The sequence below is a fragment of the Leiobunum rupestre genome, chromosome 1 (genome assembly GCF_980474605.1).
Source record: "Leiobunum rupestre chromosome 1, qqLeiRupe1.1.hap1, whole genome shotgun sequence".
Lineage (NCBI taxonomy): Eukaryota > Metazoa > Arthropoda > Arachnida > Opiliones > Sclerosomatidae > Leiobunum > Leiobunum rupestre.
This window is the reverse complement of record NC_143384.1, coordinates 84,442,693-84,468,801: the sequence shown is the minus strand read 5'-3', so window position 1 is coordinate 84,468,801 and position 26,109 is coordinate 84,442,693. Positions and strand designations below refer to the sequence as shown.

Genomic DNA, 26,109 nt, shown 5'->3' with positions numbered 1-26,109 from the left:
GATTTCAACCAATTTCGGTCAAACAATTGTTCAATTTTCGTAAATTTTGGTTCAGATTATGCGACACAAGAAAGTCGCCCTAATTCTAGTTGAAAACCCCGGGCTTGAACTATAGACCGCAAACCTGGCGCCATCTATAGTTCAAGCCGGGTGTTCTATTCAAGGTCAGGAAAGACCACCTTTGTTTTATCAACCCCTCCCCCCCTTCTTCTCTTTAAATTATATTTTTTAAGTCAACACGGGGGCAGTATATAAAACCGTCCCGGTCATATTAAAGAAGAGAATTAAGTTTGAAAAGTCTCGAGAGGCTGGCTGACTGCCGAGCGGGACCAGTAAGAGAGAGCCCGGGGCTACAAGTACAGTAGAGTCAGAGAGTGTAAAGTCGCTTCGCTACAGAGAGGCGCCTCTCTTTAAAAAATCCGTGGTACGATTTTATTCGCCGAGAATGTCCACAATTCCCGGGCGTTTGATGGCGCTAGTAGTATCTCCGGCACGCGCTAGATTAGAGTTTGAGAAGACGCAAAAAAGGAAGAGTGTTTTTGGTATTTTTGCGAGTTTAATTTATTTTGAAATGTCTTTTTCGGCTAAAAATTGTAAATCGAATAAAAAGGTAAATACGCGTCAGTCTTTTTTTTTTCAAGTTTCCAAGGGATAAAGACCGGTGAATACGCGTTTTAATTTACTAAGCCTATTCTAATACATTAACATTTCTTAAAACTTAACATTTTGCAGCCACCTGCAAAATGTTAACAGTGAAAAGCTCCAAAATAAAACTACAGATTACTTACACTTTAACCACGTATTTTGCGGTCTTCATTTCACTGACGATTGTTTTATGAATATCAAAACCCAAAACAGGCTTACACCATTAGCTAGACCTACTATTTTTTTTGGGAAATTCCAATGAAACCACGGTTTTCCCTAGGTAAACTGAAGGCAAAAACATATCCCGCCATGGTCTCTTACTGCCTAATGTTCATTTATAATTAATTCAAATAGTAGCAAATGAAAATGCACCTGAAGATCATGTTACAACTACAATCTGGTGTAAGATAAACGCAGCACTAAAATGCCAAATTATGCCCTCAAAAATCAATTCAACGAAGAAAATGATAATTTCTATAAAATATTCACAATGATGAACACTAGCTTTAAATGAAATTTTTTTTACAGTGGATAAAGTCAATTCCTATGAATTTAAACCCAGAACTATCTATTCAATTCTATTCCATTTAAATATATTTGTACTGAACATAATTATAGCCATTCAACTAAACATTTTGACAATAATGAAAACGATAACATTGAAGGTTTCGTAGACTTCGGTCCATATGGAAGGTCAAAATAGTACGCAAATCAGGCCCTAGTATTCATGGTGAATGACATAAAACTGAAATTCAAACCACCAATTGGTTACTTCCTCACAAAAGATACTTGTCCCGAACAGACTTTGAAGATATTGCTTCATGATTGCGTAACTCACCTAAAACGTATTGGCCTTATTGTCAAAGCTGTAGTCTGTGACCAAGGAACAGGCAATCAAAATTTGTTCAAAAGTATGGGGATATCAGTGGAAAAGCCATTCATTGAAATTGATCCTCCACATCTCTTGAAAAGTGTGAGGAACAATTTCAAACGGTATCCCATAATAGTGGAAGGCAATCTAGTTTCTTGGGCAGTCCTAGAACATTTTTTCAAAATAGACTAAGAAATTGGTAAGTTTCAAAGCACACATAAGCTGAAACGTAAACATATCAAGTTACCAGCATTTTCTAACATGAAAGTCAGTTTAGCTGCCCAAATTTGCAGTCAAAGTGTTTCTAATTCAAATGGCCTGTTAACTGGGATTAGGAGAGTTAACAATTGAAAGCACATACACAGCAGAGTTCCTCTTACACATGAACGGCCTTTTTGATTGCTGCAATAGCAGGACATTAAACAATGAAACACACTGTAAGAGAGCAATGACTGATCAATACATCCACATACCAATGCTGAAAGAAAAATTGGAAAGGTTTAATATATGGTAGCTTCAGAACTGTAGGTATAAAACCTTACCTTGTATTGAAAGGTGGAAACTATCAATTCAGTCTTTGCTACTCCTATGGAATGATATAAAGGATAATTTTGGTTTTAAGTTCTTAGTAACTGGAAGAATTGGTCAAGATTTTTAGAAAACTACTTTGGTTCCATTCGCCAATAAGGAGACAATTGAGATCATCCAAATACTCAACAATACCAGGCAGCATACAGAGCTGCATCAGTCAATAGCCTCTTAAAACCATCAGATTCATATTGAATTTACAATTTGGATGACTTTATTTTAAACAGACCATGATGAAGATTTGTCCAATTATGATAACCATTGGGTTTTGCAAGGTAAAGGACAATTCACTGACGAGATTTAGAAATTTGCAAAGCCATTGAAAGTTCTTAATTATATTTCAGAATATTTAATTCACCGCTGCTATTCAAAACACCAATGTTCTACCATGGTTTTGGTATATTTAATTAAGACTTGGCCAGCCCATAAAATATTCCACTTTAGATTCCACGAATTTCTTTTGATATATTAAAAAAGTATAGTTGTTAATATTGAAATGAAATAGGGAGGGATTTTTCTTGTACTTACTTTTTATATTTCTTACGAAATCAACTGTTTTACTTAAATAGTTAAAATAATTCAACATCACAGCTGACTGAGCTGAATTCAACTTTAACCTACTGAGAGCAAAATTTATTTTTCTTTGATAAGCAATTTTACAGTGCCATCGTGTGTCCGGGAATTGCAAACACTGTCGTCTGCTTCTTCAACGCTCTCATGGGGAAAAAACGTACCACGAAATTTTAACATTACGGGGATAGGAAGAGGCGCCTCTCTGTAGCGAAGCGACTTTACACTCTCTGGTAGAGTCGCTGATGTGTTTCAAGTGTGATTTATAAACTGTAATACCAGTGTTGTGTTGGTGCGCGGACGAAGTAATCAAGACGAAACGTGAAGACAAATGTAAGACTTATTTCAATTAATTTCGTACAATTTCTAGATAATTGGACTTGTAAGTCAAAGGTATATTAGTAATTAAGTAATTATCCAAGTCGGGTATTAAAGTTTAAATTGATGATAACCTTTATTGTAGTTAAGGTCTAAAGACCAAATAAAAACTCTTATTTCATTGAACCTTGGACTGTGTTGTTTTTCACTCATCTCCACAATTCATCAGCACGGTTATCCCGAATAATATAAATTTCGATGTAACGGCGGACGAGTACAGTCTCGTTTAATTTATTTGCGCGGGAGTGGCGAATTTAAAAGAACTGTAGATCCCTCCTACAAAAATCGGCACGATTTTCCTAAAATTTCGCCCAAATCAAAAGCAGCCGTTATAGAGATCACCAAAAAGGCCTAATTTGATAAACTTTGCTAACTTCATTTCTTAGATATTCCTGTCGTTATTTGCTATTTTATTTAAATAACCTGGGTTTAAAATCCTATCTGGGTTTTCTTAAGGCTCTTAACGATATTAATTTAAAAATTTTAAAGTATAAATCTAATTTTCGTACCTTTTGTCGCTTTGATGAGATTACCAACAAAATGGCTACCTATTTGGTAGCTACGCGCGAAATGGTTTGAAATTTTCACTCCCCTCCTGGTTTCCAAGGAGACCATAGGCCCCTCCCTTAGGTTCAAACTATGTATATTGTGAATTGTTCTTAAAATTTTATTTTTGTTACAATTAATAAAAGTCCATATTAAAAGAAATCCATTTATGTCGTTATTCCATAAGTTAAGCCTAACCAGGAACTGAGTCCGATACATAATTTATCAAAGACTATATAAGCTATCGCTACATAGACTGGCTTGTTATATGGGAGAATAAGTTGATGGGTTTTTCTGTGTGACCGCAGCGCCGTCAAGTAGTGGTGGCGATAACTACTCACAAAAAATATCAAACGCCGCACCAGCCTGTCCGCGCCTTCTGAGTCGTAAAAACCACGTGCGAAATTGGTTTTGTTTAGTCTTAGAGATATTTGTTTAGTGTCTTTCTAATTAAATATGGATTAATATGGATCGTGAGAAACATATAGAAGGGAGAAGTAGTTCTTTTTGTGCTTTATAAACTGTCAAAATGAAAGAAAGAAAAACAAGATATTATCATTTTTTAGGTTTCCTAAAGATAAAGAAAGGTAAACTTTAAATTTGACAAAAGGGTATTGTTAAAGTTTTAACTTTATATATTGTTTATTAGGTCCAATCTTTGGGTTTCAAATACAGGTCGTAATGACTTAAAAGACAAAACACCCGTTTCTCTAAATAAGTCATTTACTATTTGTTCGAACCATTTTGAAAGTTGGTGTTTCATGAATAATGCCAAAAAAAATTCAACTGCCTGAAAATGTAATTTCTGACCAGGAGAACAACACACGGGAGAAAGTATTATCAGCTTCGGGCTTGCCATCTAATAATTTAGCAGGTAATTGTAAAGATGCAAAAATATTTACGAAGACTTCTGTTTCATTGTAACTTTTCAATTTTTAAGAGAATTCATTGGAGTTGGAAGTAAACCCAACTGTCATAACAGTTCCTATAACGCCAATAAAGGGATTCATTGATTTACCAGGTGATTTTAAACCAGAATAAATAGCCTTGAATTTATAACTAATATGAAATACTTAAAGCTTTGGTAGATCAAATATTTAATGGAACTACAATCAGTGGTGTAGTCCTAAAAAAAAGAACCTGGGCGCTACCTGGGTACGGCCAACTTCGATTTCACACGTAATCGAAGTTGGCGCTACAGGAGAGTCGGTAGCAGCTAAGACGTTGAATACGCATATTTTTGATTGCCTTAGTAGGGATGTTGTTGAAGCAGTAAATAATGGACACAATGTATGCATAGTGGGTGACTTCAATGGTCACATATCAGAGTATTGGACGGAGAATTTAATTGGTCGTCAAGAGTTTGGGTTGACAATTGGTAATCTATCTCCTACCTGTAAGTGAAGATATACTTGGCAAAATTCGAGAGTTCAAACTACAGTGGACTATATTTTATATAATGAGGCCTTGGAGGATTTTGTTACTAAAATAGAGATTGATGAAGCTGGCTCAAAAAGCGTGACTAGTGATCATAACAGCATACTACTAGAGGCAGATTTTCATACGTACAAGGAAGTGGGGCAGGCGACACCTACTGAAGGGACTCGAACTAAGACGTTTTGGGAATTGGACAATGAAGAAAGCATGGGACTGTTTAGAGAAGCCCGGAAATGACTTCTAATCTCAAACAGCGACAACCACACAAGCTCACCCGAAACAAGATTACACCCAAAAAATGGTGGAATATGACAGTGGGGGAAGCCATAAAGAAACGAAGGATGTCAGCGAAAACACATCGACAGTCCCTAGCCAAAAAGGATAGAAGTGAGGTTATTCTAGGTCACTGGACATCCTATAAAGCCACTAAGGAAAATGCAAAAGCTGTGATAGCAAGGGAAATGAAAAAAGTCAACTTCAAAATGGAAAATGAAATTGAGAGAGCTGCCAAAGACAAAGGGTGAAAGTTCTGGATATACATGAAATCTTTGAAAAAACAGGGGCGGGCAGTGTAAAAGACTTTCAAGGGGATTAGGGATAGGAATGGATCACTATTGTGGGACAAAAAAACTATCTCTATACGAATCATTGCAGAGCTAGAGGTTGAGTTACTGTCAGGATCAGTACCAATGCCTGATAATACCCTAAAGAGTTGTAATCTGACTACAGAATCCCCAAGTAACACCAACTACGTATCAACTCCCGAGGATGATTTCTCCATCCAGGAATTAAATATGGTTCTGTTCTATTTGAAGACAGGGAAGGCGGCGGGAATGGATGGCGTATATGCGGAGTGTCTAAAGGCCCTAGGACCCGGTGCAAGATCGACACTATGCTTCCTCTTAAATACCATTAAGAGAGGTAAAACCATACCCCAGTCTTGGCTCACTGCACGGGTATCGCTTATTTATAAAGGTAAAGGTAAAAATTCAATGAACCTAGACTCATATCGCCCCATTGCTGTGCCCTCGGTAATCTACAAAGTGTATGCTATGCTGTTAAAGGGTCGCCTCACTGCTTTTTTGGATAACAATCGTTTGCTCTGCGACGCTCAGGGCGGCTTTCGTCAGGACACACAGATTGGAGACCAGTTATTCGTCATCACACAGCTAATTGAACTAACTAAAAAAATGTCTACCAGCTGGAAATTGCATTTCTGGATCTAAGGAAAGCTTATGACAGCGTTGACCGTCACAAATTGTGCGAATGTCAGAATTCCAAGGCAGTTCCGGATACACTGAGATCGGAAATTGAGGCGCTGTACACGGAGTGCAGGTATACTTACCACCTAAATGGAACGGAAATTGAAGAAATTGAGAGCCGCGTTGGTCTACGGCAAGGGTGTCCGCTGTCCGCCACGCTGTTCAGTGTATTTCGATGATTTGGATCACGTGCTTATGGACGCTGGCTGCGGTGCTACGCTTCGGGGGTCCGTGGACCACCGATCTGATTTGGTTGTGTCATGCCTGTTTTATGCAGATGATATTGTACTGTTCTCAAACAAGCACTCCGATCTACAGCGACTGCTTGACGCATGCTCTGATTTTGCCAGGAATATAAATTTGGTCTTCAGCATGGAGAAATCAAATACAATGAGCCTTTACGCTGATAAAAATGACCCCCAGCCCTATGTCCTCAACGGAAAATGTATGCCACAGGTGACTCGTTATACATACCTTTGGATTACTATTAGTAGCAATGACCATTACCTAACAACCATGGAGGAGACAGTGGCTAGTAAAATCAATAAGAGGCGTTGGGTGGTCCGTAATCTCTCAGAACATTCCTACAATAAATAATCCGTAGGCCGCACACTCTGGAAGAGTGTAGCGGTTCCAGCCATAACATATGGCAATGAAGTAGTATGCTACTAGGCAAAGACTAGAAATATACTAGAGCGATCTCAAAGATTGGTGGGCAAAACAGCACTGAATGCAGGCCCATTTGCAGCTAATACTGCTGTGGACGGAGAAATGGGATGGAATACAATGGCTACAAGAGAGGCTCGTAGCGAGATTAAGTACCTGGGAAGGCTCAAATTTATGCACCCTAGTCGTTGAGCTAGTAAAATGTATACGTATATCCATGCAGGTGGACTGAGTACGGAGTGGACGCGTGCATTGAACGTATTGACCGTCAATTTTGTGGGGGATCAAAGAGGGACCGGGCGAGTTCCTATAAGGAATGGGTAGAAAAGGAGGTAAAGAAACGGGCGCTAGTACTCTGGAAAACACAAGTTAGTGGAAAGGAAAGCTTGTGCCATTATAAAGTCAAAAAGCACCCAAAGAAAGAGGCCTGCTACAATGGTTCATGGGGAAGTGGACTCGTCTTCCAAGCCCGTACTGGGGCTCTCCTTACCAGCAAACGTCAGGTAGAGCTGTTAGGTCCGAATTTTTGCACTGCACTTTGCAAGCTATGTGGATTAGTCGACGAAAACCTGTACCATGTACTGTTGGAAGGTCCTGAGACAGAAGTGGACCAGTCTATTTGTGATTGGCGGGCGGATAATTTTGGGAACCCGCTTAGCGTAATTCTTGGTGCAAAGTGGGATTTCGCTGTGGTGCAGAAAATCCTGGAAATCTGGCAATGTAAAAGGAACAAACTTCGGTCGCTCTCCTAATCACCAATGTAAATATTGTAAATAACATAAATTTTAAAGCTCAAAGTTTGTAAAAAAAAAGAAAAGAAAGAGCTATTTTACCTTGTAAATATTATTTTATTTTGTAATTTTAATGCTGCGCTCCCACTGGAGCCGCCCTGTTTCAAAAGGGTATATTGAATTATACGGCAACAATATAACCTAAAACCTATAAATGTACATTCAACTTCGATTTTTAGCATGATCGAAGCTGGCCGTACCTAGGTAACTATTTGAAATTGTCATGGTATTTATAATAAATTCACACACCCTTTATTCGAGAAAAATGATTTACGAAATAGTAGCAAGGCGCGCCCTGGAAAGTTGAAAAAAAGAGGCAGGGCGCGCCCTGGCAAAATGGAAACACCAAGGCGGGGCGGCCCCTGCCTTTGAAAAAAGCACCGGGGTGACGCCCTGGCCCGACTACACCACTGACTACAATACCATCACCATTTAATTTTGAAGATAGTGTGAAAGTTTGTCAAGTTTCCAATACTAATAAAAACATAACTTCTAGAGCATTAGAAAACTACTTTGATTTGACAGGTGACATAGTTAAATGTAATAAACTTATACAAATATGTATTAATTTCTAGAATTTAATGTAGATGTAGTTAATCATGCATTTGAAGAGAGTGTCTCAAATGCTAAAAGAAGTTTTGAGCCAGATTCTTTGACAATATATTCGCCACCTTCTCGACGAAAACTGGATAGCCCAAACTTAAATAGCAGAACAAGCTCCCCCGAATTAAATAATAGGAATTCACAGCAAATGAGTATGTTTATGAACTATGAACTATTTTAATTTTATTTACATAATGAATAACTTCTCTTAGGTAACACACTTAATGAGAGTTGTTTGAAATATAAAATTAACTTATGCAAAAGTCTGATTTACGAGTATTTGACGATGAATGGCTTATGTAGAACTGATTCATGCTTAATAGACGAGGATCAAGTAAAAACAAACCAAAAAGTTTAAAAGCAATATCACATAAATTAATTCAAATTTTCTTATGTTAGGAATTCAATGCTTATATAAAGCTTGATGAGATGGAATTTCGACCACATACACTTGCGGGTATTTTGAAATTTTATATTGAAAATAGTCAGATTTCAAACAATCAAAAGCCAGAGCTTCACAATGAGAACTGTAATATTATATAATTTAATTAGTAGCAATTAATAGTTAATAATTTACTTTAATTTTGAGCAGTCCTGAGAAAACCCAGAGTACCCATTCAACGACGTCGAAAAGTATTATCTACTCTTGAGAACTCCCCTTACATTTCAATAAAAGTTAATGAAAGTCAAAGCCATCAAACTGGTATGGGCTTAATATTATACACATAAATGGGCATCATATATTATTTTTGGTAAATTTTATTAATGTGAATAATTGAAATACCATTTATTTTAGATTCAAGTATTCAAAGTTTTGATTTTAACAGTGAAATAACATTGGTTCCTAATAAACATAGTACTTCAAATGCGACTGCAAACAGTGTTAATAATAATGACATTTCAACAAAAGTACACGAAAACAGTTTCAAATCTCCATCTGTTATTTCCGCTGGTGGGTATTACAGAAATGGTTTATTTATTTAGTGAAATATTTGTCATATGTTAAGCCCATTTTTGTCTTAGGTAAAATCTCTACTCCAAGTATACCAAGGACTAAAAGAAAAAAAAGACCATTTGACACTCCTCGAAAAATTCACCTGAAAAAGAAACTAAGAGTGAAATCTACGCTACTAAGCCAAAGCCGAAAACGTATAATAAGTCTAAAGTAAAAAATTCCAAAAACTCAAGCAGCTAGAATTCAAAATTTAATTGATTTGGCCAAAGATTTTTTGACGGAAGCTCAAGAACGTTTTTTTTTTCAATCACAACTCATAAATAGTAATCGTCCAAATAAAGGTAGAAGATGGTCCGACATGGATAAACAAATTGCTTTGTCGGTAATTTATCAAAGCCCCAAGACATATCGCTTATTGCTTAAACTTTTTGCGTTGCCCAATCCAAGAACCCTCAGAAAGTGGCTAGAAGACGTAGTAATTGAACCAGGTATCAATTATAATATCTTTGAGGCTTTGAGTAAGAAAGTTGAAAAATTGAATCCAAGGAATAAAAACTGCGTGCTGCTTTTGGATGAAGTTTCACTAATGGCTGGTCTCTCTTACAACCCATCAAAAGACCAAGATAACGGAAATGGTGACCGGCAGAAAGTTTTGGCTAATGAAGCTTTTGTCGTTATGCTCCGTGGTATTTTCAAGCCTTGGAAGCAAGTGCTGAGCTTCTCTTTTTCTCGAGGGACGACAAATTCCACTCACATGGAAAGCTATTTGAAAGAATGCTTAACAAGGCTTCAATTAATTCGGTTGAATGTCAGGGCCATTATTTCTGATCAAGGACCCAGGAATAGAAGTTTATTTAACCGTCTAACGATAACTGAAGAGCAACCCTTTTTTATGCATAATGATCAAAAGGTTTATGGCATTTTTGATCCGCCTCATTTATTAAAAAGCCTTAGAAACAATTTTCGCACGTATTTAATGGAAGTAAATGGCAAACCAGTGAGGTTTCACTACGTAGAAGAATTCTACAAATACGACAGAACAAGACCTTTACGGTTAGCTCCAAAGTTAAAAAAAAACACATTCATCCAACTTCTTTTTCAAAGATGAGGGTGAAGGATGCAGCCCAAATATTTTCCCGCACAGTGTCAACAGGAAGGGCAACCTGCATTACATTCGGTATGCCATTTTGAATTTTACCCTGGCCTAAATTACAACTGTAAAATGTTTTGTTATTCTATTTTTAGGAAAACTTTAATCGGAATCAGTGTACACAGCAGACTTTATTGCTCAAGTTGATAAGATGTTTGAAAAGTACTGAGGAGGATGATGACCAAAGATTCAGCACATCATTAAACCCTTGAGGACTCAGTTAAGATGCTAAAGTCAATAAAATTTAACCTTCCCAAGAAAAATACCAGAATTTTCTGCGTGGAGGGATGGTTGCTTACCATAGCTTCCATTAAAGGGTTATGGAATGACCTTCACGCTGATGGAGCCCATTTCCTTTTCACAAGGCGGTTTACACAGAATCCCCTTGAAAACTTTTTTGGCACCATTCGGCAAAAAGGGGGAAATCGTCAAAACCCTAACGCTATGCAGTTTCGAGATGCCTTCAAGCAATCGATAACACAGTCTTGTCTCCATAATAGTGAAGGCCAGAATTGTGAAGGAGATTTTGGAGAGATATTACTTAGTCTGAAATTTCTTAAAAATAAAAGCTCGCTTAGCAAACCAATTTCTTCAAATGAAGTAGAGAAAAATGGCGTAACTCCTCAAAAGAAGAGGGTTTCTGGACTACCAGAAATCAATAGCGCCCATCGAAACCGAATTTTGTTTCTGGCAATTTTAGTTCGCTACCAATAGCCGCAAGAGGCGCTTATTCGTCGAAAACTGCGGCCAGCTTTCACGAATGTATTGGCCGTGTTTGTGAAGCGTCGTCTGCTTCGCGACGATACAAGTACCTAAAATCGTTCAGGCACTGCCGCTCTTACAAGTACATGTGGATGTACTACTTTTTATTTGCCGGGAGTAGTGGCTCACTCCTGTAATCCCAGGCGTCCGGGAGGCAGAGTTTGTGGAAGGCCATGTGAGGCCGACTACCAATCCCCCAACGGGTGGTCGGGATACTTCCGCCACGGGTGTCCCCACCCCTGCCCCACGTATCCCCCCGTTGGCGTGGCCGTTACACATATCTCACCCTGATTAATCAGTTATTGTGTGTGTTCTGGTGTCTAAGGCCTCGGGTCGACACCGATGTTTGTGTATCTAAAAAAAAAACTACTTTTTATTTGTAAGTAAAATTTATTAAATCGATTTTTTTTGGCCTATAAACTAAAGTAACTAGGTAACATTAATTAAAACTAATAAGTTGATAAAAGGTTTTTTCTTGCACCAGAAAAAAGTATATTGTAAAGTCTAAATAATAATGAGATACAAGTCTACCTCACTTTTTACCTCTCCGAGGGGACAAAGTCCCCTAGGAGGGGTTATACAACCAGCGTGTCTGTCTGTGGGTCTGTGGGTCTGTGGGTCTGTCAGGCCTGCGAACGCGTTCGCATTTTCGGTGCAAAGTGTAATCACTGCGTACCCAGTTTCTCAAAGGGCTGGCAAAACCACCGTGTGACGGTCAGCGTTAACAGATGCATTTGCGGTTTGGTTTGGATGGTGTTTTTTCGCTCACCGTCGTGACGGTTTGGTGTATTACGTTTTTGTAATGTTTATGCGTAGGTTGTGAGTGTTGTGTTTGTGTTCTGATGGTTGTGTATGTTGAGTCTGTTGTGTTTATATGGGCGTTTTCTCTCCAACTTCTACTTAACGACTTTGGGACGGACCGAGTGCTGAGTGTAATGCTACCTCTCAACGTCCAATGGCAGGGTTTCCACCAGTTGTACACGGTATTCGTCTTAGTATCAATTTGCGATCGCATCGGGCGGGATTTGACCTCCTGATTGACAGGCGGACGTTCTACCACAGAACCACCGACACTTGTTACGCCTTATTGAAAATTAGACCTTCAGCTTTATCGGAAGCGTATTTAATAGAGTACGAAACTTTGGTTTAATTGAAATAGAATTGAAATTGAAATTATTGCATCGAAGAAATTCTAATTTAGCGTTTCTCTATTGATTAAAAACAAATGCGCCACCCAGGTTTCGAACCCAGACCATTCGGCTTGGCAGTCGAGCGCTCTACCACAGAACCACCGATAGCTGCTTAGATTCACTGAAATTGAGACAGGCATCGTAAGCATAATAGGTTTTAAAGTCTTTTTTTATTAATGAATTTATGAAGGCCTAATCTGGTTTTTTTTAAAGGTTAAATCTTGTTTTAGCGCAGTCAGCCGAGATTAGAGGGTTAAAGGGTAGACCCTGTGGGTGGTCCACTTTGTTAGTTTTTTTTGTTATTTATTTACGGGTATTATTAACGACCTATATATAGTTGTGTTAATTCAAAGGAGATAATTTAACGTTAATTGCTTTAAGAGCTGGCGGTTAGTCAAGTGGCTCTCTGTGCTTTGTTGATGGTAAGGTTTTTGCTTCTTGTAAATATATTTGGTGTGGATATTTGGATATCTACGACTTCTTACGCAGTCAATGATTTCTTGGGTGAGCGAGTCATTATATGATATTGGAAATTGGACGGCATTGGTCTTTTTCATGCGGTATGTGTCACAACGTCAACTGTAAGTTGAAATAAAATGAGCGTTAAAGATGCGGCAAGTATTTCGTAAGCGAGAAAAATACAAATACCATCTGTAGATGTTTCTTTCATTAAAATTTGCTTAGTATTATATTCAACTGATAAACATGTAATGTAAAAAGGGTTAAATTCAATTGTGCATTGTTTTAGTGAATCTAACTCGCTGTTGTAATTACTTAATTTATAATATTCTGAATAAATTAAAACTCGATTGTTTCGTCTCAATTATTTAAATTAAATTAAAATTTTATACCGGGCAGGGTTTGAACCGAGAATACGTTTTTCGTAAATAACTCTGAATTGCGGAGATATCTTTGGGGGTCGTATCGAGAAATTAATACCACTAGGGACCATACTTCCGAGGAGAGGTATATTTTGGCTTGTCAACTTGTTATAGCTCTACTCATATTAAGTAATATTGCTGTGATGTTTTAAAAAAGCTTAGGTGATGAAGTGTAAAAAATATTCTTTACCAAAAAGAAATTGTGATATTTTGTAAGAATATAGCTTTCTTTGACAAGAAAGTATTACTATGGGAACTGTGATTGATCAGTTGCAATAAAAATAAGATCCTAAACTTTAGATGATTAATTTTTGTAAATTGTTGTAGGCCTAAAAGTTTTTATTCTTTGTTGTTTTCCCTTATTATGGAATGTTATGGTCACTTTACACGGAAATATACTTTCTTCGAGCAATATCGTCTTGAAAATTGAAAGAAAGCCCATTTGAAAGCAATTTGAATATTATCATAGCGAACTGCCCCTTACTTTGCGATTTTACGAATAACCCCTAAAGAATTAGACTTAAGATCGCCATCTACCGGGAAAATACGCGTAATCCTTCAGTCAAAGTACCCCCCTTCGGATAGAGCGCGCACGGGCCTTGATAATTTTGTCGGTAGTGCTGAAGCATTCGGCAACACAATTGATATGAATGCTCTATCTTACGTAACTGGAAGCGTAAGCCGGGAGTAGTGGCTCACTCCTGTAATTCCAGGCGTCCGGGAGGCAGAGTTTGTGGATGGCCGTGTGAGGACGACCACCAATCCCCCAACGGGTGGTCGGCATACTTCCGCCACGGGTGTCCCCACCCCTGTCCCCACGTATCCCCCCCGTTGGCGTGGCCGTTACACATATCTCGCCCTGATTAATCAGTTATTGTGTGTGCTGGTGTCTAAGGCCTTGGGTCGACACCGATGTGTGGATGTCAAAAAAAAACAAAAAAAAACTAGAAGCGTAATAAGAAAAGTGAGGAACTCGCATCAATGCAACAGTGATAAAACTATTTGCCGTTTTTTTACGGAATCAGAATTGCTAGAGACACAAAACCAAACTTTTACCCATCTGAAAGCGTATTCTTACAAAAAGGGAGATTTTGGGGGTTTGGTTTCCCCCTCTGACATTGTAACTGCGTTTATGTTGCAAATTGAAAAATGTTTCATAAAGTTATTCAACGAAAAAATGCATGAACCAAAAATTTTATCTAAATTAGTAAAGGCAAGTGAAGTTATAGATACCGACAACATTTGCCTGGGGTTCAAAAAACGAATAATTAGCGTTTATTTGAAAATGCGAATATATTATTCAGTAATTTTTATTAATTGGGATTTGGCTGAGGAACGCGAAAAAAACAAACGCAAGAATAAAATGAAATCTGACAAAACATTGCTAAAAGTCACGCATCTTGGATGTTAAAGGTCAATTATATACCTTCCCTAGGTCCGTTGCTATTTAAGGAATAAGAGACGAAATAACAGCTTCATACCCGCTTTTTTTTGTTATTTCATTTTGGCAATACTTGGGCTATTAAAAACTCCCACAAGACTCAACATTGACTATGTTAACAGGTGTCGTTTTGGATTCTTCGGAACATAAATTGGAACACACCTTCCAGGGCTCTAAGAAATTAAATAATACAAGTTGGCAAGCCAAAATATACCTCTCCTCGGAAGAATTGTCCCTAGTGGTATTAATTTATCGAGATAACCCTTAAAGATATATCTCCGCAATTTAGAGTTATTTGTTAAAAATATTAACCCATTTCTATGCCGCCCGGTATAAAATTTTAATTATAATTAAAATAATTGAGACGAAACGACCAATTTTAATTTATTCAGAATATCATAAGTTAAGTAGTTACAACAGTAAGTTAGACGTACTATAACAATGCACAATTGAATTAAACCCTTTTACAGAACAAGTTTATCAGTTAAATATAATACGAAGCAAATTTTAATGAAAGAAATATCTACAGAGGCTTTTTGGAATTACTCTCTTACGAAATACTTGCCGCATCTTTAACGCTCATTTTATTTCAACACTCGCCCTTGATGAAGATACCGTAGATATCTGGTAGTGGACGACTCGTTCACTTCCTGTTGACGTTGTGACGCATACCACATGAAAAAGACCAATGCCGTCCAATTTCCAATATCATATACTGACTCGCACACCCAAGAAATCATTGACTGCGTTAGAAATCGTAGATATCCAAATATCCACACCAAATGTATTTACAAGAAGCAAAAACCTTACCATCAACAAAGCACAGAGAGCCACTTGACGAACCGCCAGCTCTTAAAGCAATTAACGTTAAATTATCTCCTTTGAATTAACAGAACTATATATAGGTCGTTAAAAAAGTGGACCACCCACAGGGTCTACCCTTTAACCCTCTAATCTCGGCTGACTGCGCTAAAACAAGATTTAACCTTTAAAAAATACCAGATTAGGCCTTCATAAATTCATTAATAAAAAAAGACTTTATTACCTATTATGCTTACGATGCCTGTCTTAATTTCAGTGAATCTAAGGAGCTATCGGTGGTTCTGTGGTAGAGCGCTCGACTGCCAAGCCGAATGGTCTGGGTTCGAAACCTGGGTGGCGCATTTATTTTTAATCAATAGAGAAACGCTAAAGTAGAATTTCTTCGATGCAATAATTTCAATTTCAATTCTATTTCAATTAAACCAAAATTTCGTACTCTATTAAATACGCTTCCGATAAAGCTGAAGGTCTAATTTTCAATAAGGCGTAACAAGTGTCGGTGGTTCTGTGGTAGAACGTCCGCCTGTCAATCAGGAGGTCTCGGGTTCAAATCCCGCCCGATGCGATCGCAAATTGATACTAAGACGAATACCGTGTACAACTGGTGGAAACCCTGCCATTGAACGTTGAGAGGTAGCATTACACTCAGCACTCGGTCCGTCCCAAAGTCATTAAGAAGAAGTTGGAGAGAAAACGCCCATATAAACACAACAGACTCAACATGCACATCCATCAGAACACAAACACAACAAATTCAACACTCACAACCTACGCATAAACATTACAAAAACGTAATACACCAAACCGTCACGACGGTGAGCGAAAAAACACCATCCAAACCAAACCGCAAATGCATCCGTTAACGCTCACCGTCGCACGGTGGTTTTGCCAACCCTTTGAGAAACTGCGTACGCAGTGATTACACTTTGCACCGAAAATGCGAACGCGTTCGCAGTCCTGACAGACAGACACACCCACAGACCCACCCACAGACCCACCCACCCACAGACCCACCCACAGACAGACACGGTCGTTGTATAACCCCTCCTAGGGGACTTTGTCCCCTCGGAGAGGTAAAAACTCGGGGAAAAGTAAATTTAACTTTTGTATCTAAATATGTTGTTTCTTAAAAATATTTATTGGCATATTTCGCCTTTTTACACCAGTGTTTGCATAGTGTCTTTCATTTCTGGGTGAAATTGATGTTTACTGCGCTTTTCATTTAAAGAAAAAAGTGTGCCCCGCAATGTTTAAATATTTTTTTAATTTAAAAATAATTTGAAACACAATCTACGTCACAAGCCTTCCATTTATTATAAAAACTAAATTTTACTGTTTACTAATAAATTTAAAGCCGAAAAGTACGTTCCTCGGGCAATGCTGGTGGACCTTGAACCTGGAACTATGGATTCCGTTCGTTCTGGACGTTTCGGGACAATTTCATACACGGTTAGAATTTTAAACTTAGCTCGTGCAAATTAACTAGCTAGTCTTCCTTTCTGAAGGTCTGTCAAAAATAGACTTAAAAATTATCTTTCGCGTTCCCTTTTTTTCTATTTAATGCGTCATTAAAATCTTATTGTTAGCATATCTGAATAAAAAACTTGACAATCGCCAAATTATCGGCAAAAAATATATATTTTATGCTATGTATATAATACGATACAAATTCTAAATTAATCAGTTCGAATTCAATGATTGTGATTTACCTGCTACTAAAATAAATGTTTTATTTAGTTTAAACTCATTGTCTTTAATGTCATCGAAATTCCTTGGCTATCCGTCTTACGATTAATGTTGGAGAGTACCTGTTCCGCTCAAACTTCCTTCTGAAAGAATCAAGCTTAAAACCTCAACATTTCAAATTGGTGCCAAAACCCGGGATTCAAGGAATTCAACGACCAAACGAAAAGATGAACAATTTGAATAAACACAAGATAAAGCGTACGGTAATTAGAACTGCAGTTACAAAACTAATCACAAGTATTAACCAACAGATAGAACTTGACGATGAACAAGAAATAGAACGACAGTTGGATCAACTGAAGCTGAAAGAAGAACTACTGAAAGATCTTGACGAACTCATTGAAGCTGAAATAACCATCGAAGCCCAATTCGAAGAAGAAATCACAAAAAACATGGATTACGCCGAGAAAATAGTTTTAACCAAGACCCGAGCAAATCAACGAATTCGCAACCTTCAAGACGCTAAAGACGGAAAACTTACTAGAAAGTCTTTCCAAAATACCAGTTCCAAGGATCAAAGACAAGAAATGGACCAATCTATTCGAATGAATATAAAGCTTCCAACGATAACTATCGAAAAGTACGACGGAGACGCTAGCAGTTGGCAAGGGTTCTGGTCACAATTCAAAGCCGCTATTCACGACACTGATATTGAAGACACGGAGAAATTCACGTACCTCAAAACTTATCTAAAAGGAGTCGCCTTCAATGCCATCTCAGGATTGTCTCTGTCCAATGAAAATTACCAAGAAGCGGTGAGAATACTTAAGGAACGTTTCGGAAGAACAGACCTAGTCATCAACGCTCATATGAACAAGTTACTCAATCTGCAACCAGTTAAACAAGTGAAAGACATTTCTGGTCTTAGACGATTATACGACGCTTGCGAGTTGCAAGTAAGAAGTCTGGCATCTCTGGGAGTCGAATCCGATACGTATGGAACTTTACTGTGTCCGATCCTGATGCAACGCATTCCGGAAGAAATTATCTTACAATTCAGTCGTTGCTCCGAATCAAACGCCGAGTGGAATGTTGACAGACTTCTAAAGTTTTTACAAAAAGAAATTGAAAGTAGAGAGAGAACGTTTTCCTTAACCAGTCGAGACCACGAGCCGTCACCTTCCACTTCCAATGATTACAAGCCTAGCTCTTGGGGAAGACGTGACGATAGAAATCAATACAGAAGTTCAAAAAATTACACGTCTGCTTCCGCTTTGAATATGCAAATCGAAGAGGTTAAGATGAAAAACACACAATGCCTGTTCTGTTGTTCCAAAGATCATGAATTCCAAGAATGCAAAGAACTTAACTGTGAAGAAAGGCAAGCAAGGTTTAAGAAAATGGGTTATTGCTTCGTCTGCGCTAAAAGAGGCCATTTATCTAAGAAATGTCGATCGAAAGTTAAATGTCAATTCTGCCAAGCACGCCACCACGAGAGCATTTGTCTTATATGCCCAACATAAGAATATGCTACAAGGGACTTTAAGTCCCCCTGTGATAAACAAATAACTCTAGACAAAACACCACCCACAACAGAAAAACTTACTACTAAATCTAATCAACTTTTAAGAGCATTCACAAAAAAAGGTAAAAATCGAATAAGACCATAACCCCCTAATTTCAATATTACACCAGCTAATACTATAGAGCCAAAAACAGGTGCTTCCACATGAGCTTTGGGAAGCCACAAATGCACCATATATGCAGGTAACTTAACCAAAAAAGCAAAGAAAATTAAAGGGAACATAATTAAATCAAAGTCACAATTAATGTAGTACAAATAGCTATAGTCCAAACTCCCTACATCTAACCCAATTAATAAAATCCCGACTAACAACGGTAAAGAGCCAAAAATAGTATAAAATAGCATATAAAGACCAGCACCGACCCTCTCAGGTTGTGCACCATACCCAACAACAATAACTAAAAGAGGGACCAAAGACACTTCAAAAAAAATATAAAAGAGTATTAAATTATTCACACTAAATCTTAAAAATAAGAAATTTATAAGAACAAGACTTAGAGAAAGAAACACACCACTTCCACCCCTCAACAATAAAGAATAAGAGCTCAATAAACTTACTACTATAACCGAAACCGTTAAAAACAAAAGAACATACCCTAAACTATCTAAACCAAAAAATCTTCTAAAAGACCCCATTCCCCCGAAGGATACACAGAAACTATACATACTATTAAGAATAAAAGATAAGCTACAATAGAAGGAAACTCTAACAAACCTAAGAAGAGGGTCAAAAACAGGCTACATAAAAAAATCCTTAACACTGTAACAAATTCATTATACTAAATATCTCCCCCAAACCCTTTTACAAGGCTAATCAAAATACCCAAACCCAAACAACCTTCACAAACAACAACAAAAAGATATAAAAAAAGGACTAAGCTATCTAACAATATGTAACCAACTCTATTGACAACTAGAAGATAACCACTTAATATTAGAAACTCTAATCTTAAAATTATGGATAACAGGTGAGAGCGGCTTAAGACCAAGCTTATAAAACCCCCTAAAAAACTAAGTAAACAAAAAAATTGAGATTTTCCATAATTCTGCTTTAGTAGTTTATTAAAAACACTGGTATTGTAAACCAAAATAGGAAATTGACCCTTTAGCTAAACTCAGAAAAATCTAAAATTACTTCAATCCCCAAAACTGATATTATAAATTAACTACTTTCTGGTTTTAATTACCCTCCTTATCACCTTTACCCTACTATTAATTACGTTTTCAAACCACCCTATTACACTAATTGTGGCATTAATTCTTATTACCGTAAGTTTAGCAATTAAGGCATTTTTTTTAACTAAAATAAGTCTTATCAGTTACATTATCATCTTAGTACTATTAGGAGGATTAATTATTTTATTTTTATACATAGCTTCTCTTTCACCAAACGAACCTATCTCGACGACTCAAAATAAAAATCTATTGGTAGGAGTGCTCCTACTAACCCCCTCTATTTCAATATTCTATAATTCTCTCCCTTTAAATACAATCACAATTATTAAAATCAACTCCCTAATATTACAGCTTGCATGAATAACAATTATTATAACGTATCTTCTTATCACTCTGATTACAATCGTAAAAATCACAACACAAACAAGTGGCCCCCTTCGCTCAACTTTCTAAAGAATCATTAACCACAAACAAAATGTTAAAGAGAAGTACCTTAAACTTAAAGGGCTGCTTTGATAAAGCAGACATAATCCTAGATTCTTCACTAATTTGAGAGACAGCACCTATACGAAAGACACATCCTATTCTAAAAATTTTAAATTCAGCATTAATCGATTTACCAGCCCCTTCTAACATTTCTTATTGATGAAATTTTGGATCACTCCTTATCCTTTGTTTAGCCATTCAAGTAATCCTTGCAATACACTACACCCCGGATACTAATATAGCTTTCAACTCCATCTCGCATATCATACGAGATGTTAACTGTGGCTGACTTTTCCGTTTTTCCCATGCCAACGGCGCGAGAATATTTTTGTATGTATTTATATCCATATTGCACGAGGGATTTACTATGCTTCTTACAAAAACTTAACTACATGAGTAACAGGAGTTATAATTCTTCTTATACTAATAGCAACAGCATTCCTTGGTTATGTCTTACCATGAGGACAAATATATTTTTGGGGAGCAACAGTTATCACAAACCTATTCTCAGCAATTCCTTATATTGGGCCCAATCTAGTAATCTGAATTTGAGGGGGATTTTCAATTGATAACGCCACACTAACACCATTTTTCACCTTACATTTTTTACTACCCTTTATTCTAACCGCACTAATTTTTATCCATATTGTTTTTCTCCACCAAAAAGGCTCCAATAACCCATTAGGATTAAATAGCAATTTAGATAAAATCCCTTTCCACCCTTATTTTTCAATTAAAGATATTTTGGGATATACAATCACACTTTCAATTTTTATTATAATTGTCCTTATTGACCCAAATTTCTTCAATGACCCTGAGAACTTTAACCAAGCTAATCCTCTTGTAACACCACCTCATATCCAACCTGAATGATATTTCTTATTTGCATATGCTATTTTACGTTCAATCCCAAATAAGTTAGGAGGTGTCCTAGCTTTAATCTCTTCAATCTTAATCTTATTAACACTACCCCTAAACAAAAGAAACTTTCAGGGGCTCCAATTCTACCCGTTTAATCAATTTATATTCTGAAGCTTTGTTACCTTAATTATGCTATTAACATGAATTGGTGCCTCCCCTATCGAGGAACCTTACCTCAATTTAGGACAAGTTTTTACAATTAGATACTTCACCTACTTCTTATTAAGACCACTAGCTATAATGATTCAGGATAATAGACTAAACTAGTCATTTAGCTAAATGAAGCAATTTGCTTTGAAAGCAAAATATAGGTAACCCAATGATTTATTTAATTCAAAACTAGATTTTAGGACACCTATAAGCAAAATACATAAAGGGAGAATTAACATTCTTATTAATACTATTATATTTAAGAGTATATTGCTATACTTAATATTAATATAGACATTAAATTTAACGAATTAACAGATCTATACTTCCAGTAAAGACTATATAGTTATTCTTCATTTGACTTTTTACTATTTTATTTTTAAATCTCATAAAATAGTAAAAGGTCAAATGGGGGTATTTTAATAATTTTGTTAAATAATTATATCATTGATAAGTAAAGGGTCCATTCAAATTGCGCTGCCGCATGACAACACTGCTAAAGGTAGCCTTAAGTTAATTTCTAATGTGGGTACTATCAAACTGAAGTATACATTCTAGATTTCCCGTGGCCTGAATTTATTATAACGCTATATCGTTACTTATTATAATAATTTACTTTTAATTTTTTGAGATAGTATGCTTATGTTAAAATAATTCACAGTTTAATACATAGAGAGAGGGGGGGATACACAGTCAATTTTTCATCATATTCAAATTTATATTCTAAAGCTTTATTACCTTAATTATGCTATTAACATGAATTGGTGCCTCCCCTATCGAGGAACCTTACCTCAATTTAGGACAAGTTTTTACAATTAGATACTTCACCTACTTCTTATTAAGACCACTAGCTATAATGATTCAGGATAATAGACTAAACTAGTCATTTAGCTAAATGAAGCAATTTGCTTTGAAAGCAAAATATAGGTAACCTAATGATTTATTTAATTCAAAACTAAATTTAAGGACACCTATAAGCAAAAGAGATAAAGGGAGAATTAACATTCTTATTAATACTATTACCTGACCTAAGCCCTATTTAAATTCTAAATTTAACTCAATCTATCTGACAAAGTAATTAAAAAACTTATACTAAGACTCCGTATAAAAATCCAAAATACCCCAAAACCAAAGGCAAAATACCCCTCCAAGCTAACATTATTAACTTGTCATAACGATAACGGGGAAAAGAACCCCGCACTCACAAAAAGAAAAATATAACCACAAACAAGACTAAAAAAAAGTCTATATTAAAAAACAAGTAACAACTTAACAAACTTATGAAAATAATATTACCATATTCTGCAATAAAAATTAAGGCAAAAACCCCAGAGCCATACTCCACATTAAACCCTGAAACTAGTTCAGACTCACCCTCAGCGAAATCAAAGGGACTACGGTTAGTCTCAGCAAGACAAGATAAAAACCATACCCCTAATAAAACTAGTAAAAGACCCAACTTTACTAAAGAAAAGCTCCAACTCTCCCCCAAATTAAAACTTCCCACCAACTGGACAAGACTCAATAAAATTAAAGCTAAACTTACCTCATAAGAAATAGTTTGAGCCACAGCCCGGTAACACCCCAACATTCTATAAATAGAATTGGAACTCCAACCAGCCCCTAAAAGGGAATAAACCCCTAAACTCGATAAAACTAAAAAATAAATTAAACCGTACTGATTAAAAAAAACAATACCCCCTAAATTGCATAAAGCTCAATAAGCTAAGGCTAAAAATAAACCTAAAGACGTTAACGTGAAAACAGTCACCCCTGAATCAAATCAATTTGGACAATCAACGATTCTCCTCCAAACAGCATACGCCATTGCCGAATCTGACGAGCGAGAGCAAGTTGTCCGATGTCTCTTCGATGGAGGAAGTACTCGAACGTTCATCAAAGAATCTGTATCGAAGTATCTCAATCTTCCAGTAGTCGGCGTCGAAACCATTTCCATTCATGCATTCGAAGGCGAGAACGCCGTCCCTCAACGCCGAAGACGAGTACGCCTAACCTTGAAGAGCGTCGACCTTTCAGAACTGATCATTGTTGAAGCTCTTGAAACACCCAAAGTCAGCAGTGCTCTTATCGAAGATCCTAGTCACGAAATCAGAAAACAAATGGCAGTCAGAGGCCTTCAGCTAGCTGACCAAACTAAGAACCAAGCCAGCGCTTCAAAAGAAATAACAGTTCTCATTGGCGTCGATGTCTATTGGAAAATGATTATGGAGAAGTACAACGACTTTCAAATTCCTTAACCGCCGTACATACCATACTGGGTTGGACGCTTCACGGACCCACAGCGATCTCTTCTATAAATGTCGGAGTATCTCAACATTCAATCATACTAGCCAATCCAACTCACTCAACAGCTGAAATCCTTCTGGGACATAGAAGCTCCTGGAATCGTTGACAACGCTCAGACAGATCAATCCGAGAAGGAAGTACTCCAAAGTCTTGAAGATCACATCCACCAAGGAAAAGATGGAAGATATAAAGTCCAACTACCATGGAAAAGGTCACGTGAAGATCTGAGCAATAATTACAAAGTGGCGGCAAGCCGATTTCGACATTTGATTCATCAGTTTCAAAATAATCCCACGTACTACGCTCAATACTCAGAAGTCATCAATGATTACTTACAACGAGGCATTGTCGAAAGGGTTCAAGAATCTGCCGCAACAACTGAAGTATATTATATACCACATCGGGGAATAGTGAAGAATGACAGAGTCTCGACAAAGCTGCGAATCGTCTTCGACGCTTCCTCGAAAGCCAAGAACTGTTTGTCTCTCAACGACTGTTTGTATACTGGACCTAACCTGAATCCAAGCCTCCTGAGAATACTTATTCGCTTCCGAAGATTTTCAATTGGATTCATGGCAGACATTGAGAAGGCGTATTTGCAAATTTGTCTTATGGAAGAGGACAAAGACGTCGCAAGATTTCTATGGGTCGAAGGCAACATTTATGATGATAAACGTCTCAAGTTCACTATCTTACGTATGGCACGAGTCTTATTTGGGGTCAACGCCAGTCCGTATCTACTTGCCAGTACAATCAAGAAACATCTTCGTCAATTCAAGAACACGTATCCGGAAGCTTACGAACTATTAATGAAATGCCTTTACGTTGACGATTTAGTTGGAGGAGCGGACAACGTAGACGAAGCATTCGAAGTTACGAAAGACGCGGAAAAGATCCTAAATTCCGCGAAAATGCCACTCAGAAAATGGAAATCGATGGAGAACAGTATTCCCCCAGAAACGATTTCGACAAAAAATAAGTTGTCGAACCCACTTGCACACTTCTCAAAGTCCTTGGTATAGTTTGGACGCCGAACGAAGACGTATTCCGATTCGATGTGACGTCACTTCTTTCATATCTACATGGAAAGAAAAATACAAAGAGATTCGTCCTTCAAGCCGCCTCTCGTATATTTGATCCAATCGGTTTCCTGTCACCATACGTCATTCGCATCAAATGTCTATTCCAAGAGATGTGGGAACGTGGAATCGCCTGGGACGAAACATTATCCGACGATCTTTTAAAAAAATGGAATGACTGGTGTCAGGACCTCCCACGACTTAACGAGATCCAAATCCCGAGATGTTACCACTCGCTACCAAAGAATCAACGACTCTTTCATGAACTTCACTGCTTCACCGACGCCAGCAAAACCGCCTACGGCGCTGTCGTCTATTTAAGGTCAGCATTTCCCAACGACGTATTCGATGTCAGAATCGTCGCTGCTAAATCACGAGTCGCCCCACTCAAGAAAGCATCCATTCCAAGACTGGAACTCCTAGCAGCCCGTCTCATGAAATCTGTCGCTGAATGCTTCGAAAACGATCAACCGAATCAATACTTTTGGACAGACAGCACAATTGTTTACCATTGGATCCGAGATAAAGCCACAAACTGGAAACCGTTCGTTTCAAATCGTATTATCGAAATACAGTCCAATTCCGAGCCTATTCATTGGTTCCATATACCAGGAAGAGACAACCCAGCCGATCTCGTCAGCAGAGGAATGAAGATCGACGCACTCCTAATAAGAAAAAAATGGTGGCTGGCATCGACTTCGCCGGTCCGATATACGTGAAGGAAAATAAAAACGGAACAAAGATGGAAAAATCGTATGTCACTCTGTTCACATGCTCGGTCAGCCGAGCCGTCCATCTGGAACTTATAACCAACCTAACTACAGAGACGTTCGTCCTTGCATTGAAAAGATTCATCAGCAGAAGAGGTATATGTGAAGTAATATTCTCCGATAACGCAAAAACATTTAAAAGAGCGAACGGAGAACTTCAAATCCTTTGGAAAAACATATCAAAGACAGAATTAAAAGAATTTTTCATTTCCGCTGACATCAAATGGAAATTCAACGTCGAAAGAGCTCCATGGTGGGGAGGGTTCTTCGAGCGAATGGTAAAAACTGTTAAATCATGCTTATAGAAAACCTTGGGTCGTGCACGAGTCAGCTATGAAGAACTAGAGACATTACTCGTAGAAATAGAAGGTACTATTAATTCAAGACCATT

General features: G+C 37.4%; 2 protein-coding genes across 2 annotated transcripts; both read left to right on the top strand.

Moving 5' to 3' along the window:
• Nucleotides 1-17,471: 17,471 nt before the first annotated feature.
• Nucleotides 17,472-18,767, top strand: LOC149968626 (uncharacterized). Its single transcript, XM_090168061.1, has one exon. It carries the CDS (start codon nucleotides 17,472-17,474, stop codon nucleotides 18,765-18,767), a length of 1,296 nt encoding a protein of 431 aa, XP_090024187.1.
• Nucleotides 18,768-22,046: 3,279 nt separating this feature from the next.
• LOC149968625 (uncharacterized) lies at nucleotides 22,047-25,667 on the top strand. The gene is made up of 4 exons (XM_090168031.1): nucleotides 22,047-22,074; nucleotides 23,381-23,769; nucleotides 23,914-24,814; nucleotides 24,892-25,667. Exons 1-4 carry the CDS (start codon nucleotides 22,047-22,049, stop codon nucleotides 25,665-25,667), a joined length of 2,094 nt encoding a protein of 697 aa, XP_090024157.1.
• The last annotated feature ends 442 nt before the right edge of the window (nucleotides 25,668-26,109 follow it).